Here is a 16,658-nt window from a genome sequence, read left to right as displayed (position 1 = left end):
ATGGGCCGTGCATCAAGCAGCTAATTTGGCTGGTGTGGAGACGTCACGACTTCACGCGACAACACCAGCTGTAGCTCCCACCTTGTGTCACCCATTGACTCAACCTCTTGAACATTATAACGTCCAAACAAATTATCCTCGTGTATTCTGCATATCCCACGGCAATAATCGCCACACCCGCAACACAGAATGCTACGCGAGCAAATGAAAGAGGTGGACCTACTGATTCTGGGCGCCGGATGGACGTCCACGTTCCTGATTCCGCAACTGGAGGAGACCGATATTACGTATGCCGCGACCACCACCACCGGAAGAGACAACACGATCCCGTTCAAGTTCGGCCCGGAGTCTGGTGATGCGGAGCCATACAAGCGCCTGCCAGCAGCGCAAACTGTAGTCATCACGTTTCCATTGGTGGGGCACTCGCAGTCAAAGACCATCGTAGGGCTCTACCGCTCCGTTCACGGCGCAAGGAACAATTGGGTGCAGCTGGGATCCACGGGCATCTTCAACAAACTGCCCAATGACTGGAGCGCCGATGACGCGCCATACGACAAGGAGGATAAGCGGGCCGTCGCGGAAGACGAATTGCTAGCGCTCCACGGCTGTGTGCTGAATCTATCGGGTCTATACGGCGGCGAACGCGTGCCCGCGAGATGGCTGCCTCGCCTCGGCCAGTCCAAAGACGACGTTGCTAAGCGAGGAGCTGTGCACTTCATCCACGGCGAAGATGTCGCAAGAGCGATAATCGCAACTCATCGGAAGTTTACGCCGGGCAAGCGCTGGATCATTGCTGACATGCGCGTGTACGACTGGTTCGACCTCATCATGAGCTTCAGCTCTATGACCGAGTCGTCCATGACTAAGGAGGAGGTGGAGACGCGCCAGGAGTTCGCTAAATGGGTGGGCGAACTCATGGAAGAGCAGGGTATTCGTGCTTTGCCGCGCGATATGGGTGCCTTGGGTCGGAAGCTGGACTCTAGGGGATTTTGGTATCATCACGGGTTGTGGCCCCGACACAAGCGGCTAGCATAGTGGCTCGGCTCGAGGTAATTTTGAGAAGAGTCACAGATAAACCATGTGTGCGAGGTCGTGCGTAATGGACATCGACTCGATAGGCTTGTTCTTGTGGTCTAAGCGACAAATGGATGCCTTGGAGGACGGTTCCGTGCATTCTCAGGTAATCGCAATGCTCGCTACTGGCCTGACTGCGCCTATGTGCTCGGCCTTCAACGCCGCTGTTACATCCATAGCATACAGTCATGAAAACACCTCAAAATGAACCAAGGTTACGATATATCGCAGTCCGAACATCTTCTTTCCTGCGCTGCAATAAATAGCTGACATCCCCTTCCGTCTCTCCTAATATCTCAAACTCTCAGACTAAATTACTTTCACCATCACAACTTCTAAAAGTACTTTGAACTACCAAATTCTCCACCCACACACACCACTTCAACACCACTTGCCTACACACACCAAACACCCTCCACATACACCAACATGTCTTACTCCGCCTACACCGCAACCCAACACCAGCGCATGTGGAGTGAAGGCTTGCACCAGTGGATCAACATCTCCGCTTCAAGGCCAACCTACCCACCCCAACAAACGAGCATGCCGCAACAAATGAGCATGCCGCAGCAAATGAGCATGCCGCAACATATGAGCATGCCACAACAAATGAGCATGCCACAACAGCTCCCTCCTCCTGGCGTCGCTGCCACTAACCGCTTTCCTGCCGGTTTCGTCCCAAACCAGCAACACTACTCTCACATGCCGGGTATGTCACAACCCGGCGCCGTGAGCACTCCTGGCGTCGCTGCCACTAACTGCTACCCTGCTGGTTTCGTCCCCAACCAGCAGCAATACTTTTCTCACATGCCGGGTAGGTCACGACCCGGCGCCGTGAATGCTCCTGGCGTCGCTGCCACAAATTGCTATCCTTCCCCCTACGCACAGCAGCCACAGAGGTTCAGTCAGCCTGTAGTTCAGACTGCTTTCGTCCCAAAGCCTATGTTTCAGAATGCTAGGAGGCACTTGACACCGCAGAGGTATCAGCAGCAGAGTGGCATCATCGATGCTACTACCAATGGTCAGGTTTTCGACCTCACACGGGATGATTACGCGGAGGTGCCTCCAACATGGCCAACAACTCCTAAAGTCCCTATTCCCTCCTTACCTAACAAGAGGAAGAGGCAGTCAGGGGAGGAAGACGAGGTACCCAGGGTACCAAACAAGAGGGGCAGACCCCGCAAGGCTAAGCCTGTGATGGAGGTACCAAAGGTACCAAAGAAGAGGGGAAGACCTCCCAAGACTAGGCCGGTCGTCGTAGCCCAGGTACCAACTCCTGACACCACCACGACCACCGCCTCCTCATTAGAGGAAAATTTCGCGTTCGAAGCCGCCTCGTTTGCCGACTTCAACGAGTACACTATCGACCAACGCGTCGAGGCAGGAACCCCCTGCCGCCTACAAGAGCGTGGGCAAGACAGCACCGAAGCTGTAGAAACCGTTGACAACCTCCCGGCCTTCTCTTTCCCCGCGTATTCAGCGGCTGAGAGTATATGGGAGGACGCCCCGATGTGCCAAGAACCTTGGATCAGGGATGTGGCGCCCGCTGACGACCTCCCGGCTTCCTTTTGCCCCGCGTATACAGCGGAGGAGAGTATATGGGCGGACCCCCCGCTACCGCAAGAGCCTGAGATTGTGGAGCAGAATTCCTTTGAGGAGCTCATGGATGCCTTTGAGGCTAGAGCTGCGGCGGATGATGGGCTTGCGAATGCGGCAACAGACGAGTTTGTGTGCGGCTGGAACGATAATCTGGAGGATCTGATATTTTGAATAATGGATGAGGTCTTATACCTCTAATGTCAGGTAGTTATACGGAATAGGTAGTAATAGTCTTAGAAGAAGACGAATGCATCTGATGCCCCCCCAATGCCATGAAACTCCACGCTATGCTTGTATGCTATAAAGGTGCCGCGAACGGCTAACATGAAAGAAAAAGAAAACAACACCCATACCACAATGGTGATACACGGAATCTACCTCCCATCTTATCAACAATTACCCGTCTAAACCTCAATATTCTCAAACGGATCCCGATCCGGCGGCAATCCCCTGTAAATAACACTGCCACTCGCATCCAACCGCGCATTCACACTCGTGATCCACACGCGCTTGGTAAACGCACTAGTACGCTGGATCTCGTCCTTAGCGACACCCAAGTCGTCGTGCGGAATCCAGACAGCGGGCTGAATAGCGCGGGTCGCTGGATGTTGGAAAGAGCGCTTGATGAGCTTTTGGCGGGCCTCGGGCTCAATGTCGGCGAGCTCGTCATCGACTTCGTCGAAAAGGTTGCCGGCGGGTAGGACTTGCGCTTCTGCGTCGCGGATGGGCTTTGCGACGTCGTCGAGACCCTTCTTGAGCGCGTTGGTCATAATGTCTAGAGGGTCCTTGCGCTTCTTGTGGTGGGACTGCGAGCGCGAACTGCGACGCGAGCGTTGTGAGCGGTCAGCCCAGCTTGAGTTGCGCGCACGATTGTCGGGTCGAGGTGACTGTCCGTAGCCGGCGGGTGGCATGTTACCATCCAGATTGCTGAGCTCGTATGATCCAGGGCCGTGGGCTGCCTCGCGTTCCTTCCTTTCCTCGAGGCGGTTTTGTTCGTCTAGGTGGGCTCGTTCGCGCTCCTCGGCTGTCCGCTGTGCGTCTTCCTGAGACATAAGACCTTGGTGTTCGTCCTCCCGTTCCCACTTGCTGGCCTGTGCCCGCTGCCACTCTTCGTCTCGCAGGACCGCCTCGTCTTCGAATGTGATTGGCAAGTACGTGAAAAGCGGCCCGAACGCTCTGTTCAGCACGACTTGGTAAAGCACAGTGAAGACCATAATGATAATCATGATAATAGCCTGAGGGAAACACGATTGCCTCCCCTGCTCGTCTTCCTGTAGGAAGAATAAACCGATCATGCAGAGCTCGAGGAAGTAGAGGCCAGTGAACAGCTGGTTGACTGCTTTGGGGAAGATAAGACCGTTGGTTTCGGCCTTGGCGTAGCTGACGTAGATCATCTGGTACCTGTAGGTAAACCAGAAGAGACTGAAGGTAATCAACATCATGATTAGGATCAAGGGCGCGACGACTGAGTAGATGAGACCTGGGCATCGTTAGTTTATGTAAACGTTTATCTCGATAGACAAACTTACCAATGGCGGCAAAGTTGGTATAGACCGGGATCATGGTACCCCAGTTGATACCCGGCCTTTGCAACACCCTTGAAACCTTCTCGCGCGGTGTGGTGTCCAAGAAGCGCAGGAAGATGATAACAACGACAGCACCAATTTGCAACAGAGTACCGGAACTGATACTAAGCGCTTGCAGAATCATGTAAGAGAAGAAGTAGTTGGCGGCCTTGGGGAGGTTCTGCGCCAATGTCTGGGGCACACTGAGTGGATCGTTGAGCAGATCGTCAATGGTCGAAGTGATACCGGTAGAGATGGAAACAACGAGGAACAGTTGGACAAATACGAAGGCGAAGTAGAAGTTCTGCACAAGCAACTCGCGTTCGCCAAATGTCGTCGTACCGGTAAGACCAGCCAGGAAGCGCAGGAGTAGGGGCAGAATAGCGAAGAGAATGGCCAAGAAGGCTGGTGGCAACACACCCTGAATCAAACTAACGACCCAGTCGGGAGCATCATTGATGAAACCAAGCCATGGCAGTGTTTCGGTCAGAGAGTCGACTTGGGACAGAGCTCCTGTAAAACTGACGGGAATACCCCAGAAGATGATAAGTCCGACGATGAGTAGAATGACTCCAAACATGCGTAGGTAGCGCTCCCACCACTTCATGGTCAAGTTGTCCCAGATTACGTAGTTGGGGTTAACCTCGACGGTTCGTGGGTTCATTTGCCGGGGAATGTGGTGACTCAGTGACTGACAGGCCATGTGTGCCGCAACCTGGTGGTTAAATTGAATAAAAGCCGAGTTCATCAAGGGGAAGCGCTCCGGGTGAGCCTGGTCGTCGGCAATCTCAGCGTTGAGGCGGGCAAGCTCCTTGCGGCAATGGTAGATGGTGTCCACCTTCTTGCCAATCAGAGGCAGCGACGGCCACCACGAGAAGTTCAAGATGGGCAGACGCATCGTTTCTCTGTCCTTTGGCTTCATGTATTTTCTCCAGAGAGCGTCCTCGCCATCCTCTTCCATCGACTCGTCGTACAAGCCTGATAGATCGTACTTGATCTTACTGGCATCCTTGACTTCTAATGGTAGCTCTTCTCCCTCTTTCACGAATGGACTTGGGCTTATGAAGTCACCCTGACCGACGTACATGGCCTTGAGCTTGTTGAGCGGGTGCTTCCATGCAGGCTGTACAGGCTTGTCTTCTTTGGTGCCCGTCTCGGCTGCGGGTGCTTTCAAGTTCGTCTGAGGGGAGTTGGGCTCTGTCACGGTACCTTCAGAATCGTACTTCTCTTTGGTGGCCAATGGAGTATGGGTGTCGCTGCTAGCGGCCCTTTGGTGGTAGTCGGCAGATGTGGGTGACGATGCTGGAACCTCATCGCTGCCGTCGAAACTTGGCTGTGCTTCCTCAGGGTTCCGCGCTTGGCCAGCTTGACGGGACTTTCCGCCGAAAACTCCTCGCATTCCACCATAGACGTTCTTGTTGAAGCGATCCACACCCTGGCCGACATCGCGGAAGCCTTTGCCGACAGCGTGCATGCCTTCTCCTAAAAAGGGCAATGGGTTCATGTTCACGCCGCGCTTGCGATCAGGTGAAGTCGACCGCGAAGAAGAGGATGATGATGATGCAGACTCTGCCAGGACCTTTTGGAGTTGTTGCTCGATCTCGTGGGGGTTACCGGCGTCCACACCTTGTTCGTGAGTCTCCTGGTTGATTGCGTGGTTTTGCATGGCCTCGTCGTGCTTCTTTTCCGCCTTGGACTTTTTCTTTCCAGCTTCCTTGGCGGCCTTCTCCTCCATCTTCTTGTGCTTTTTGGTGCATGTGATGATGAGATTTGTTTCGGCCGCTTCAAGGCTCCGTGCGATCTTGGTTCGGTCGTTGACCTTGTCCATAAGGTCGTCGTAGTTGCGATTGATCCAGATATCTTTGATGCCGCCGGGGAAGACATCGTAGAGGGCGTCGAGCGCGGGAACCGTGAGCCACTTCTCAGGAATGCTTTGCACGAGAATAGTGGTAGCAGATGCCCGGATGCGATGCTCGGGCCTGGTGAGAACAGTCTGCCTGAGGCGCACGAACTGCCTCAGCGCCAAGTAGAAATTGAAGCACACCCAGCATACAACGGATACGGCAATGATGCAGTGCGCCCACAGGCGGTGTCGCTTATTCGGGAAGGCGACATTGGGCCAGGCGAAGGAGTCCAAGCCCGAGACACCGGGCTCATCGCCCTTTCGGTTTATTGGTAGGAGGACAGGCAGGATAATGAGTGCCATGGGTATGAAGATGCGGAGCAGGAGCTGCAGGTACTGGAGGAAGAGGTAGCCATCGACACCGGCGACGCGGATGAGCTCCTTGTCGCTGATGGTGAAGACATTGCGGAATGAGTCGATGGCGGTCGTGGGCGCTGCGATGCGCTTGGCTACGGGAACGAAGGCGGTCTTGTAGTAGCTGGCAATGGTTAGCACATGGGGGGTATGTAGGCAGGGAAGCGGCGTCGCATACTATATCTTGTGGAACAGACTCTGTCGCGCAGCAGCTTTGTCGGCCTGGTCTGCATCATCTACGGTCTTCTTCTTGGTGACTCCCTTGTGCAGCTTCCAGTTGCCACTCAGAATCAAGAAAACAACAATCTGGATGCCGAAGATGGCGGCGGCAGTGGACAGCGACGCGGCGAAGTTCTCGATGCTCTGGTTCCGCCGCGACTCTGGCGATGGCTTGTTGGGGTCGGACATGGCTCAGAGCGGTGCAGGTCGCGTATGCGGTCAAGTTGTGAATCGGAACCCCTGTCTTAAGCGCAGATGGCCATGGAAGAAGGGCAGGGAGGAGCAGCCGCTGTTGTTTGCGGTTGCAGATAAATTATTAGGGCAGTATAGTCGTACAGAGGGTGTGAATGAGAACGTCAAAGAGAGGGTTCATTATGAACTTGGAGGTGACTGGCATGGCGCACACGGCGACGTGTTTCAACCCTCGCATTCCCTGATACGCGGTCAGTCGGGGGCTTGGCGGCGTCACTGGCGCTGGTGGGCGCGCTACTTTGCCAACCGCCCGCCGTTTGAGCCAAACAACCGCTGGCCTGGTCTTTAATCTGAAACTACAGACGGCCGTTTGGCCTAGGCCCTTTCTCTTTGAGGCTGACAGCGACACAGTGATTTTGCTGCGCGCAGCAGAACAACACTGCTTTCACGATGGCATCTGTTGTACGACCCGTCTCTGTGGGTAAGGAGCATTAAGATTGTGGCACATGCATGGACCCGATCTGAGCATCCTCCCCGTACTCGATGACGTTCTGCTACCAGGAATCCGCTCCGTATTGCCGTATTAGACTGCGCACGCGCCAGCCTGTTCCCACCTTCTATGAAGAGCTACGCGCCAGCGCCACACTGAGGCGCACGCCGAGCCCTTGACTCAATTGGCCGAACTTTCAACACTCACGCCACATGTGCAGATCACACAAGCCCACAGCTTGCACTATTCTGAAGACTTCTGGTGTTCGTCTTGACACTTGCGCCTTTTCTTTTATCTTAGTGTGTGTACATCTGTATTCGACTATTCCTCAAGGCGTGACCGCGTTACCCAACAACCTCCCAATCTCCTCCGCAATCGCCAACGTCTTCTCCTCGCTCAACTTCTTCCCAATCACCTGAACAGCAACCGGAGCGCCGTGGTACGCATCAGGATCGTATTCCGCCTGAACACTTGCATCCAACTCATTCAACGGCTTGTAATCCGCCCGCTTGCCATCGACCTTGCTATCCGCAAAAGTGACAGGAACGACGACGCTTGTAAAGTCCAGCAAGTTGATGGCAGACGCATAGCCATAGTACTTGAACTGGTTGTGTCGGATGGCAGCTGTTGGACTGATGGGGCCAACTATACAGTCGAGCTCGCATCCAAGCTCAGCCTCGACCTCTCGCCACTTGGAGAGATATTGCATCTGGTAGTCCCACTTCTGCAGATGGATGTCCCATACATCGTTCAAGTCGGCTTTTTTGATATCCGGGTTGAGGAGTTCTTTGATGTTGGGGATTGGCGGCTCCCCGGAAGCTTTGATGTCCCTCATCACGTCCTGTTAAAACAGTTAGCCACTTTCACATACCCTTACGAAACTGCGTAAGACCAATCGCGGGATCTTACCGTGCTGCCATCTGCGCCATAAATCTTATTAGCGAGATCATGGGCAAAGTCGTGCTTGTATGGGGTCCACGGCACGACTTTGTGTTTGTTCTGCTTCAAGACATCAACTACCTGCTCAATCCCGCGCAGTACCGGAGGATGTGGGAGAACCTGTAATTTTAGCGAACGCGTTTACGCTATGGTTCTACCAGACTCACGTTGCCGTCACAATTATAGTATCCGATGGTAAGGCCAGATGAACCCAGCTTTGCTTTGACAGCATCCTCCAGGTCAGATCGCCAAGGCATTGGGACGACTTTAGAGTCGTAGTTCCAAGGCTCTTGTTGGAGTACCGAAGTTAGGAAGAGCCTCAGGTCTGGATAGTCAGTCTATCCGTAGACATCAGTTTACCTCAATCCACTTACCGGCTGCCGAGTGCGCAATAGGTCCAACGACACTGTGAATAGTCTCCTGTCCCTCCATACTATTCGCCATCTTCGCATACGGCATACGCCCATGACTCGGACGAATGCCATATAAGAAATTGAAAGCCGATGGAATTCTGATGGAGCCGCCAATGTCGGTGCCAACACCAATAACGCCTCCACGAATGCCGATCATAGCTCCTTCACCACCTGAACTTCCACCGCATGACCAGTTCTTGTTGCGTGGGTTTGTCGTTCTGCCGATGATGTTGTTGACTGTTTCGCAGACCATCAATGTTTGCGGGACACTTGTCTTGACGTAAAAGACGGCACCGGCCTTGCGGAGAAGTGCCGTGAGGACTGAGTCTTCTTCGTCATACTTTCCTAGCCAAGAGACGTAACCCATTGATGTCTCTTTTCCCTGATTGAGTCGTGTCAGTCCTAAGTCAAGTGTGCTTATGAGGGTATAGTTGTACACAGACTAGGAAGGACGCGTCATACCTTGATCCGCAGTTGATCTTTCAGTGAGATGGGAAGACCATGCAAAGGACCAATGGGCTTGTTGTGCTTAGCATAATACTCATCGAGACCACGGGCCTGTGCAAGAGCCTCTTCGGGGAAGAACTCATGTACACAGTTCGTCTATAGCCACTCGTTAGTCGATGCATCTGTACCTGCCATAAATCCCAATCTCACCAGTTGTTGTGCTATCGCAGCTCTTTTACAAAATGCAAGCGTTACATCAGCCGATTTCAGCTTTCCCCGTGCCAATTGTGCGACGAGATCAGTCGCCGCTGATTCGGTAATCTCGATTTCTTTTGCAGAAAGGAGGCCTGATTCTTTTGGATATGCAAACACATTGTTGTCGCTCGGAGGTGTTCGGATCAACCAGTCTGAGGGGATAGATTCGGCAATGCGCTTTCTTTTGTCGGCAGCAAGCTGCTCCCAGTTAGAACCCATTGTCGATGTGCGTACGCTATTTGGGACGATGACAGAAGTTTGGTATGAAACACAGTCTGTCTGATGCTCAAAGAGACGCCTGTACCGATACTGGCGCCGGACTAAAGGGCGATGATAACGCTCATACGTACTGCGTTTATCAGGATAGTCGCTTGCACCTACCGCATCAGGACTCAACCCCACCTTACGTGCGGAGCATTTCCGACCACACGGCTCGGTATTTCGCTTCTCGACATCTACGATGCTAGTTGTACTCAGGTCTCGTAGACCCGGTTGAGCTGTCAGATTTGCAGCGATAAAGCTTCGATAATCCCCGGTCAGTAGATGAGAAAGGGCGCCGTACAACGTGCCGCTTTGTACTAACAAGCCTGCATGACGTCACTTGGATTACACCCAGGCAAGCTCCATCGGTTGCAGTGCTGAGTACACAACGCGATTTAGGCTGTCGCCATAGCATACTAAATGCTCCCAACTTATCTAAACTTCTTAGAATAGAAAGTATTCCCAACGTAGATATGTTTACCGTACTACAGCTGTACACTCGACCGGCAAAGAGCGGATAGACACGCTTCGTCCTTTCGTCTTCACGCTCTAGCCCTCAAGTATTCCGTATCATCAAACAATCTTTGGCTAGGTCTTTTGGATACACGCCGTAGACGCCATGTCATTCTTTCCACGCCCTATAACGCAACGAGCATGTCTACGTATAGAGAGCCCAATACACAGAAGAGACCTTAAATCCTCTCAAACGAACTTACGTCCTAAGGCCATCCATAATTAACCAAACTGACATTGTCAAGACTTCAACATTTCCAAGTTAACAATATCAACAACCTCTAGTCTACCCACAATGTACCTCCGCGCCGTTCATGCTGAGGCAGATGTTGCGAAGCTGCATCAGTTTATCCGCGCAAACCCATTAGGCATCTTCACCACAGCCATCGAATCCAAATCATTCCCCTTCCTCCAATCAAGCCACATCCCCTGGGTCCTAGACACCGAAGAACCCAAAGCCGACTCAACCCATCTCGGCGTCCTGCGCGGCCACATCGCCCGCGCCAACCCCCAAGCCAAAGTCCTAATCGAACACCTCAAATCGCAAACCAACTCCGACACAGACCAGCCAGTCCAGACCCTCTCACGCGACATCATGATCCTCTTCAACGGCCCAGCCCACCACTACGTCACGCCGAAATTCTACACCGAGACGAAGCCCGCGACCGGAAAAGTAGTGCCAACGTGGAACTACTCCGCCGTCCAAGTCTACGGCCGAGCCACCATTTTTCACGACACAAAAGCCGTTGCCACAGGCACTTTCCTCGATAAACAGATCCGAGATCTGTCGCTGCAGTCCGAAAAAGGGATTATGGGCTACGAGAAGCCATGGGAGGTTGACGATGCGCCGTCGAGCTATATTGAGATATTGAAGAAGGCGATTATTGGGGTGCAGATTGAGATAACGGATTTGGGGGGAAAGTGGAAGATGAGCCAGGAGATGGGGGTTGGGGATCAGAAGGGTGTGGTTGAGGGGTTCAAGAAGATGGGGTCGGATTTGGGAGATGAAATGGCGAGGACGGTGGAGGAGAGGGGGAAGGTGGGAGGTGGGTCTTAGGTACGTAGGTATATCAACGAGTAGCTTATAATAGAGAAGGGTGGTTTGTTGAGCTGCTGGAAGCGGGTGGAAGCGCCTGGGCTGTATCATGAGCTTCGCGATACCTACTGGTTGTAAACGTTGTATGCTAATGTATGAGGTGATAAACCTCGGGTATCATATCCAAACGCCAAAGTGTACTCCAAACACCAAACTGAGTAAGGTCGGCCAATATTACCAACTCGCCAGCACCGCATCCACTTTCCTTCTCCCTTCATTGTCCAGCCCCTCCATATCAACATCCTCTTCATCCTCCGCCGTGGACGGTACCTGCACATCCCCAAACTTGTCTTCCACACGCGCCGCAACCCGTATCGCTAGCGTGCGCGTCTTTGCCAGCTCCGACGCAAGCGGCGCATCCTTCCACACCAGATTTGGTTGTATATTCTCTTTGGGGTTGCGGTACGGTTCTAACAGCGAAAGCAGTGTACGATACGTATCGAGCCGGTTCTGAAGTGTCTGCCGGTGTGCAGACAGTTCTTGGAGGCGGGATACGGAGGAGAGGTATTCGTCTTGAGTTGTTTCTGCGTCGTGGTCGGGCCATGTGGTGGGGAGCTTTGCGATGTTCTCGTCGAGGGTCAGGTCATCGTTTTGGTAGAGCGTGTGCGCGTCATTTTCGGGGGCGGAGGAGGAAGTGTGCGCGTCTTCGTTGTCGTCGTCGGCGTGTTGCGCTCCCGAGTCCCAGTATAGGATGTCTATTTGCTCGACGACGTGCTCGATCATTTGGCGGCTGTAGACTTTTCGGGAGTGTTGTTTTAGGTCGCGGTTGACTGCATGGCGTTAGTGCTGGCTCGATGAGCATCATGTGTGAGGCCACTGCATACCTTTATCAAGCACGCCTTTCATGACACTGAGTTCAATGCCACCATCTTGCGCAAGAGTGCGTAACCGTTCTGATGGCGGTATTGGACGCGATAGAATGTGTTTCCTGGTCTGGAGAAATCTTTGCTTCTGTTCAACGACAGTGCCTTGTTTCGACCTCGCATTTGGCACGCGTCGATCCATTGTGAGAGTGTGGGGTGGGTTTGCGATGACCATCATCGCGGACATGTGCATTGGATCGCGGGGACTAGCGTGACGCGTGAAAATCGGACGTTACCCCATCGAGATAGCGCGCTCATCAAATCTCACCTAGCCCTGGAGGTACCTTGACCCATCCCATCTCCATCACAGCCACAATGTTGCTCCTCGTACTCATACTCGCCCTGCTGATCATTGCACCTGCGTTGACCTACTATCGTAAAACTTATGTTTTCTACACAACCGCCAAGGACAAGGACTCGTTGGGGAAATTACCGCCACAGATTCCCTACTTTGTTCCAATAGCTTCCCAATATCTCGGTTTCGTTCTCAACGGACAGCAGAAGTACTTCGCAAAGCTGATGTAAATTCCATTGTGTGGTAGTGATTGGAAGAGTACTGACACATCTTAGTGCGGAATATGGAGATTTCGCGCCGTTCCTCGTCTTGGATTTCGCCGTTCTTCGAGACCCGGAACATACGAAGAAGGCCATGCAAGCATGTAGGGGAGCCGTCATCAGGAGGAATATGCACGAAGTTATTCTAGGCTATCGCAGAGACATCAAGAAGAAGTATAAGGATGCCGCGGTCAACGCGCAAGATTTTTTGATAACTCAGCGTGGCGTGACAACGCGTAAGTATCTGGAAGGCAGCTCGCTGGCCACCATGACCAACCTGTATACCGATATCCTATCGCGTAACATGAACGATAAGATGTTTCAAGTCAGCAGCTGGACCCAGATAGAAGATGTCTGGTCGTTCCTCCAGCAAGTCCTTACAAGGTGCTCTTTGGAATTGCTCTTTGGCTCCGGCATCCTCAAACAGTATCCTGGCCTCATAAAAGACTACTGGAAGTTCGAAGACGCTATCTCAGACTACTTATCAGTACAATCTTTGTTTAGACCCGCACCTTACAAAGAGCCGCTCGAACGGCTATGGCAGGGCGTGGAAAAGTGGCTGAAAGTCAATCACAGTGGCACCGAGTTCGCAAAGACTGGATCCGATGACGCAGATCTGGACGAGTATAAGGGTTCGAAGTTCATCCAAGAACTTGATGACACGATTGCGAGCAAACAGCTACCTTTCGAGGCAAGAATCGCGGAGATGTTAGACGTAATGCACTAGTAGGTGTGCCCCGTGAAACTATATTACCGTGGCTCGTACAGTTGTGCTGACATGATTATAGCTCGAATATGGAATTGATCCCTTGCGCTATTTGGACTACGATCGAATTGCTACGCAAACCATACCTAGCCGAGCAGATCACTGCGATGGTCTCCGCAAGCAAGTCAGCAAAAGCGGCCGCATATGATGTGAATGGGATTCTAGCTAGGCCCCTCTTCCAGTCTCTACAGGCAGAGGTCAGCCGTCTCCGTGTGGCAAGGTATAAGATATATACCATAACAGCTGATGTTGCCCTTGACAGCGAGTGGACGCTTCCCAAAAATTGCAATGCAATTGCGTTCTCGCGAGATTTCGCACTGAACACGAAAGTGTGGGCAAAGGCGCGGCCACGCACTATCGAAAAGCCATTAGAGGAGTTCTGGGCTGAACGCTTCCTAGTCTCTGAGAAAGACACTTCACAGGCACAGGGTCAGCGAAAGAGCCGCGGTAGCATGAATGAGGCGAGATTCGACGCGCAAGATCTCGAGCTGCTGGCCCCTACATTCGGTGACAAGATGGCGTTCGACCTTCCTAGCCGTTATTTCCGAGCCATGCAAGCAGCGACTATGGCTGTTCTATTCAACGAGTTCGAGATACAGCTATGCGATCCGGATTTGATCGATGCAGCGATGCCTGAGTTGCGGGAGTCGGCTTTTGGACTGGTGCGTCCGAAGGAGAAAATAGCCGTGCGCATACGCAAACGCAAAGCTGGCAAGGAGCAGTGAGGGAGGGCCCTTCCAATTTCGGATGTGGCGCAGTCTTGCTGTGTGATTGTCGTGTAACCCACAAAATTTTTATTTACCGTCCTTCCGACCACGCACGTTAAGCACTTTGTGTGTCCTCCTTGCCTCCTCAGACACTTACGCGAGCACAACGACTGTCGACTGGCCTCAAGTATGGAGCTTGGTCTACTCAGCATAGTCAAAGGCTTGTTCGCAGTCGCCTTGACGTACTGGTCCAGCAAGATTATCTACAATGTCTTCTTTCACCCATTGGCTCGCTTTCCCGGTCCGTGGTGGGCGACGGCGTCATATCTGGCCGAGTTCTACTACGATGTTCTGCAAGGAGGGCAGTATCTCAAAAAGGTCATCCAAATGCATGAGAAATATGGTAGGTACTAGCGACGAGACGCAATTGATATAAAAAGCATTGGCTGATAGCGCGCAGGCCCTCTGGTACGAGTCAATCCAGATCATCTCTCATTGAATGATCCCTTCTTCTACACCGAGGTGTACTCAGGCGCTGGACGGAAAATGAACAGTAAGTCTTGACTGTACGAAGTGCATGTGAGACATATACTGACTTCGTACCTCTACCTCTACAGAGCACCCCGAGCTCTCACAAACCGTAGCTACGTCTGTAGTCTCTACCAAAGACCACGACCTGCACCGACAGCGGCGGGGCTACATTGCCAATATGTTCTCCAAGAAGTCTATTTCGGATCTCGAGAATGTTGTCCAGTCAAAAGTCGATAAGCTGGTCATGCTGATGAAACAGGCCTATCGTACAGAAGAGACACTGATCGGACATCTCATGTTTGGCAGCCTCGCGGTTGACATCATCTCGCACTACGCGTACGGGGAGAGTTTCGGCGACCTCGATAAGCCTGGCCTCCCGTGTGAGCTCCAGCGAGACGTCAAAGGCGTAGCGCTGACTTTAAACTTGCGCAAATTCTTCCCAGCCATGGACGCGGTTCTGATGCGTATTCCCGCCTGGTTGATCATCCGTATTAACCCATCTATCGTGAGCTGGTTGGACTTCGATAACCGGATCACAAGATACTCCATTGAGGCGCTGAAGAAGAGCCAGGAAGGAGTGGAGCCAGTCAAGCCTAGGACGATATTCGATGCGCTACTCAGCTCCAAAGTTCCTGAAGAAGAAAAGACGCTGCAACGATTGAAGGATGAGGGCACGCTTATCTTGTTCGCTGGTGTGGATACTACAGCTCGGTTTCTGACTTGTGCGATGTGCTACTTGCTCACGTATCCCCGTATATTGGCGAAGCTACGAGCGGAGCTGGAGTCCCACTCTGCGTCGACTTTGACTGAGCTCGAGGCTCTGCCGTATCTGGTAAGTCGATCGCTACACTCAGTTGTACCGCCTAACACAAACTAGACAGCCGTCATCAACGAGTCTCTCCGCTTCCAGTGTTGCTTCACAGGCCGCTTTCCACGCGTAGTCGTTGAGCCTATTCCCTACAGGGACCTGCTCATCCCATCTGGTGTAAGTATGACACTCATCTTGGGGCTTCAATTGTCTAACACTACCAAGACCATCATCGGCGCATCCCCATATCTACTCAACAACCACCCCGACGTATTCCCAGATCCTCACACCTTCCGACCCGAGCGATGGATCGAAGCCAAAGCCCGCGGAGAATATCTCGACAAGTATCTCGTTACCTTCTCGAAGGGCAGCCGCGCTTGCCTAGGCATCAAGTAAGATCTCATGCCATGTTGTACGTTGAAGCCATACTAACAGACTTTAGCCTCGCATACGCGGAGTTGTATCTCACTATCGCGGCCATGGTTCGGAACTTCGACCTGGAGCTTGTAGATTCCTCCATCGAGAACATCACCCCGGATCGAGACTTTGGTCTGGCTTTTGACAAGAACTACAACTTCGGCGTCAATCTGAGGGTCACCAAGGTACGGAAAGATTGAAGGGTGGGTGTTATGCAGAATGATCGGTATCTTGATGTATCGGGAGTACGTGCAGAGTTTCGTCATTTGCAGCGACTATCCTAAGCTTGCTATCACGACGGGAGCCATATACTCTACAGCAGAAATGACATCAGTGGAGGATCTTTCCATACCTCTCATCTCTCCTCGATAGTCCTAGAGAGCAACCAGTGTCAGACATAGATTCGACATGTTACAGTCCCTCGTCCCCAACATCAGCCAATCTAGCCTGCGCCGCACCCAAAGCTATTCATCCATATACCAAAGATCCTGCCCGCGAACCACGCACTTGTACTCTCAACTACGTTCAGTAGCATTGTCACAACAGCACTATATTGATATCAGCTCATTTCCCTTTGTTGCCTCTCTAGTGCAGCATGCTGTATCCTTAGCTGACATCGGAACACTTTGAGACTTACTCTAGCAGTTGTATCCGGTATGGTATCTGCATGTGTGCGCCTCATGCCTAGGGG

The 16,658-nt window shown here is 52.5% G+C and overlaps 8 protein-coding genes across 8 annotated transcripts; 5 read left to right on the top strand and 3 right to left on the bottom strand.

The window, feature by feature from the left end:
- Window positions 1-189: 189 nt before the first annotated feature.
- J4E84_004987 (uncharacterized protein) lies at window positions 190-1,035 on the top strand (the record flags this gene model as incomplete). Its single annotated transcript, XM_049387587.1, has 1 exon — window positions 190-1,035. One exon carries the CDS (start codon window positions 190-192, stop codon window positions 1,033-1,035), a length of 846 nt encoding a protein of 281 aa, XP_049244565.1.
- Window positions 1,036-1,776: 741 nt separating this feature from the next.
- J4E84_004986 (uncharacterized protein) lies at window positions 1,777-2,844 on the top strand (the record flags this gene model as incomplete). Its single annotated transcript, XM_049387586.1, has 1 exon — window positions 1,777-2,844. The coding sequence occupies one exon, from the start codon at window positions 1,777-1,779 to the stop codon at window positions 2,842-2,844; it is 1,068 nt and encodes a 355-aa protein (XP_049244564.1).
- A 233-nt stretch (window positions 2,845-3,077) lies between these two features.
- On the bottom strand, window positions 3,078-6,903 carry J4E84_004985 (uncharacterized protein; the record flags this gene model as incomplete). Its single annotated transcript, XM_049387585.1, has 3 exons — window positions 3,078-4,153; window positions 4,203-6,619; window positions 6,689-6,903. The coding sequence occupies 3 exons, from the start codon at window positions 6,901-6,903 to the stop codon at window positions 3,078-3,080; spliced, it is 3,708 nt and encodes a 1,235-aa protein (XP_049244563.1).
- An 821-nt stretch (window positions 6,904-7,724) lies between these two features.
- On the bottom strand, window positions 7,725-9,669 carry J4E84_004984 (uncharacterized protein; the record flags this gene model as incomplete). The annotated part of the gene is made up of 6 exons (XM_049387584.1): window positions 7,725-8,237; window positions 8,306-8,455; window positions 8,503-8,660; window positions 8,710-9,130; window positions 9,211-9,351; window positions 9,406-9,669. The coding sequence occupies 6 exons, from the start codon at window positions 9,667-9,669 to the stop codon at window positions 7,725-7,727; spliced, it is 1,647 nt and encodes a 548-aa protein (XP_049244562.1).
- An 850-nt stretch (window positions 9,670-10,519) lies between these two features.
- Window positions 10,520-11,281, top strand: J4E84_004983 (uncharacterized protein; the record flags this gene model as incomplete). The annotated part of the gene is made up of 1 exon (XM_049387583.1): window positions 10,520-11,281. The coding sequence occupies one exon, from the start codon at window positions 10,520-10,522 to the stop codon at window positions 11,279-11,281; it is 762 nt and encodes a 253-aa protein (XP_049244561.1).
- Window positions 11,282-11,494: 213 nt separating this feature from the next.
- J4E84_004982 (uncharacterized protein) lies at window positions 11,495-12,325 on the bottom strand (the record flags this gene model as incomplete). The annotated part of the gene is made up of 2 exons (XM_049387582.1): window positions 11,495-12,090; window positions 12,145-12,325. The coding sequence occupies 2 exons, from the start codon at window positions 12,323-12,325 to the stop codon at window positions 11,495-11,497; spliced, it is 777 nt and encodes a 258-aa protein (XP_049244560.1).
- Window positions 12,326-12,498: 173 nt separating this feature from the next.
- Window positions 12,499-14,229, top strand: J4E84_004981 (uncharacterized protein; the record flags this gene model as incomplete). The annotated part of the gene is made up of 3 exons (XM_049387581.1): window positions 12,499-12,704; window positions 12,754-13,464; window positions 13,527-14,229. The coding sequence occupies 3 exons, from the start codon at window positions 12,499-12,501 to the stop codon at window positions 14,227-14,229; spliced, it is 1,620 nt and encodes a 539-aa protein (XP_049244559.1).
- Window positions 14,230-14,400: 171 nt separating this feature from the next.
- On the top strand, window positions 14,401-16,167 carry J4E84_004980 (uncharacterized protein; the record flags this gene model as incomplete). Its single annotated transcript, XM_049387580.1, has 6 exons — window positions 14,401-14,614; window positions 14,672-14,764; window positions 14,829-15,574; window positions 15,620-15,727; window positions 15,776-15,942; window positions 15,993-16,167. The coding sequence occupies 6 exons, from the start codon at window positions 14,401-14,403 to the stop codon at window positions 16,165-16,167; spliced, it is 1,503 nt and encodes a 500-aa protein (XP_049244558.1).
- Window positions 16,168-16,658: the final 491 nt, after the last annotated feature.

The sequence above is a fragment of the Alternaria hordeiaustralica genome (assembly GCF_023758085.1).
Source record: "Alternaria hordeiaustralica strain BMP 2776 chromosome Unknown scaffold_8, whole genome shotgun sequence".
Taxonomy (NCBI): Eukaryota; Fungi; Ascomycota; class Dothideomycetes; order Pleosporales; family Pleosporaceae; genus Alternaria; species Alternaria hordeiaustralica.
This window is presented reverse-complemented; position numbering and strand designations above follow the sequence as displayed.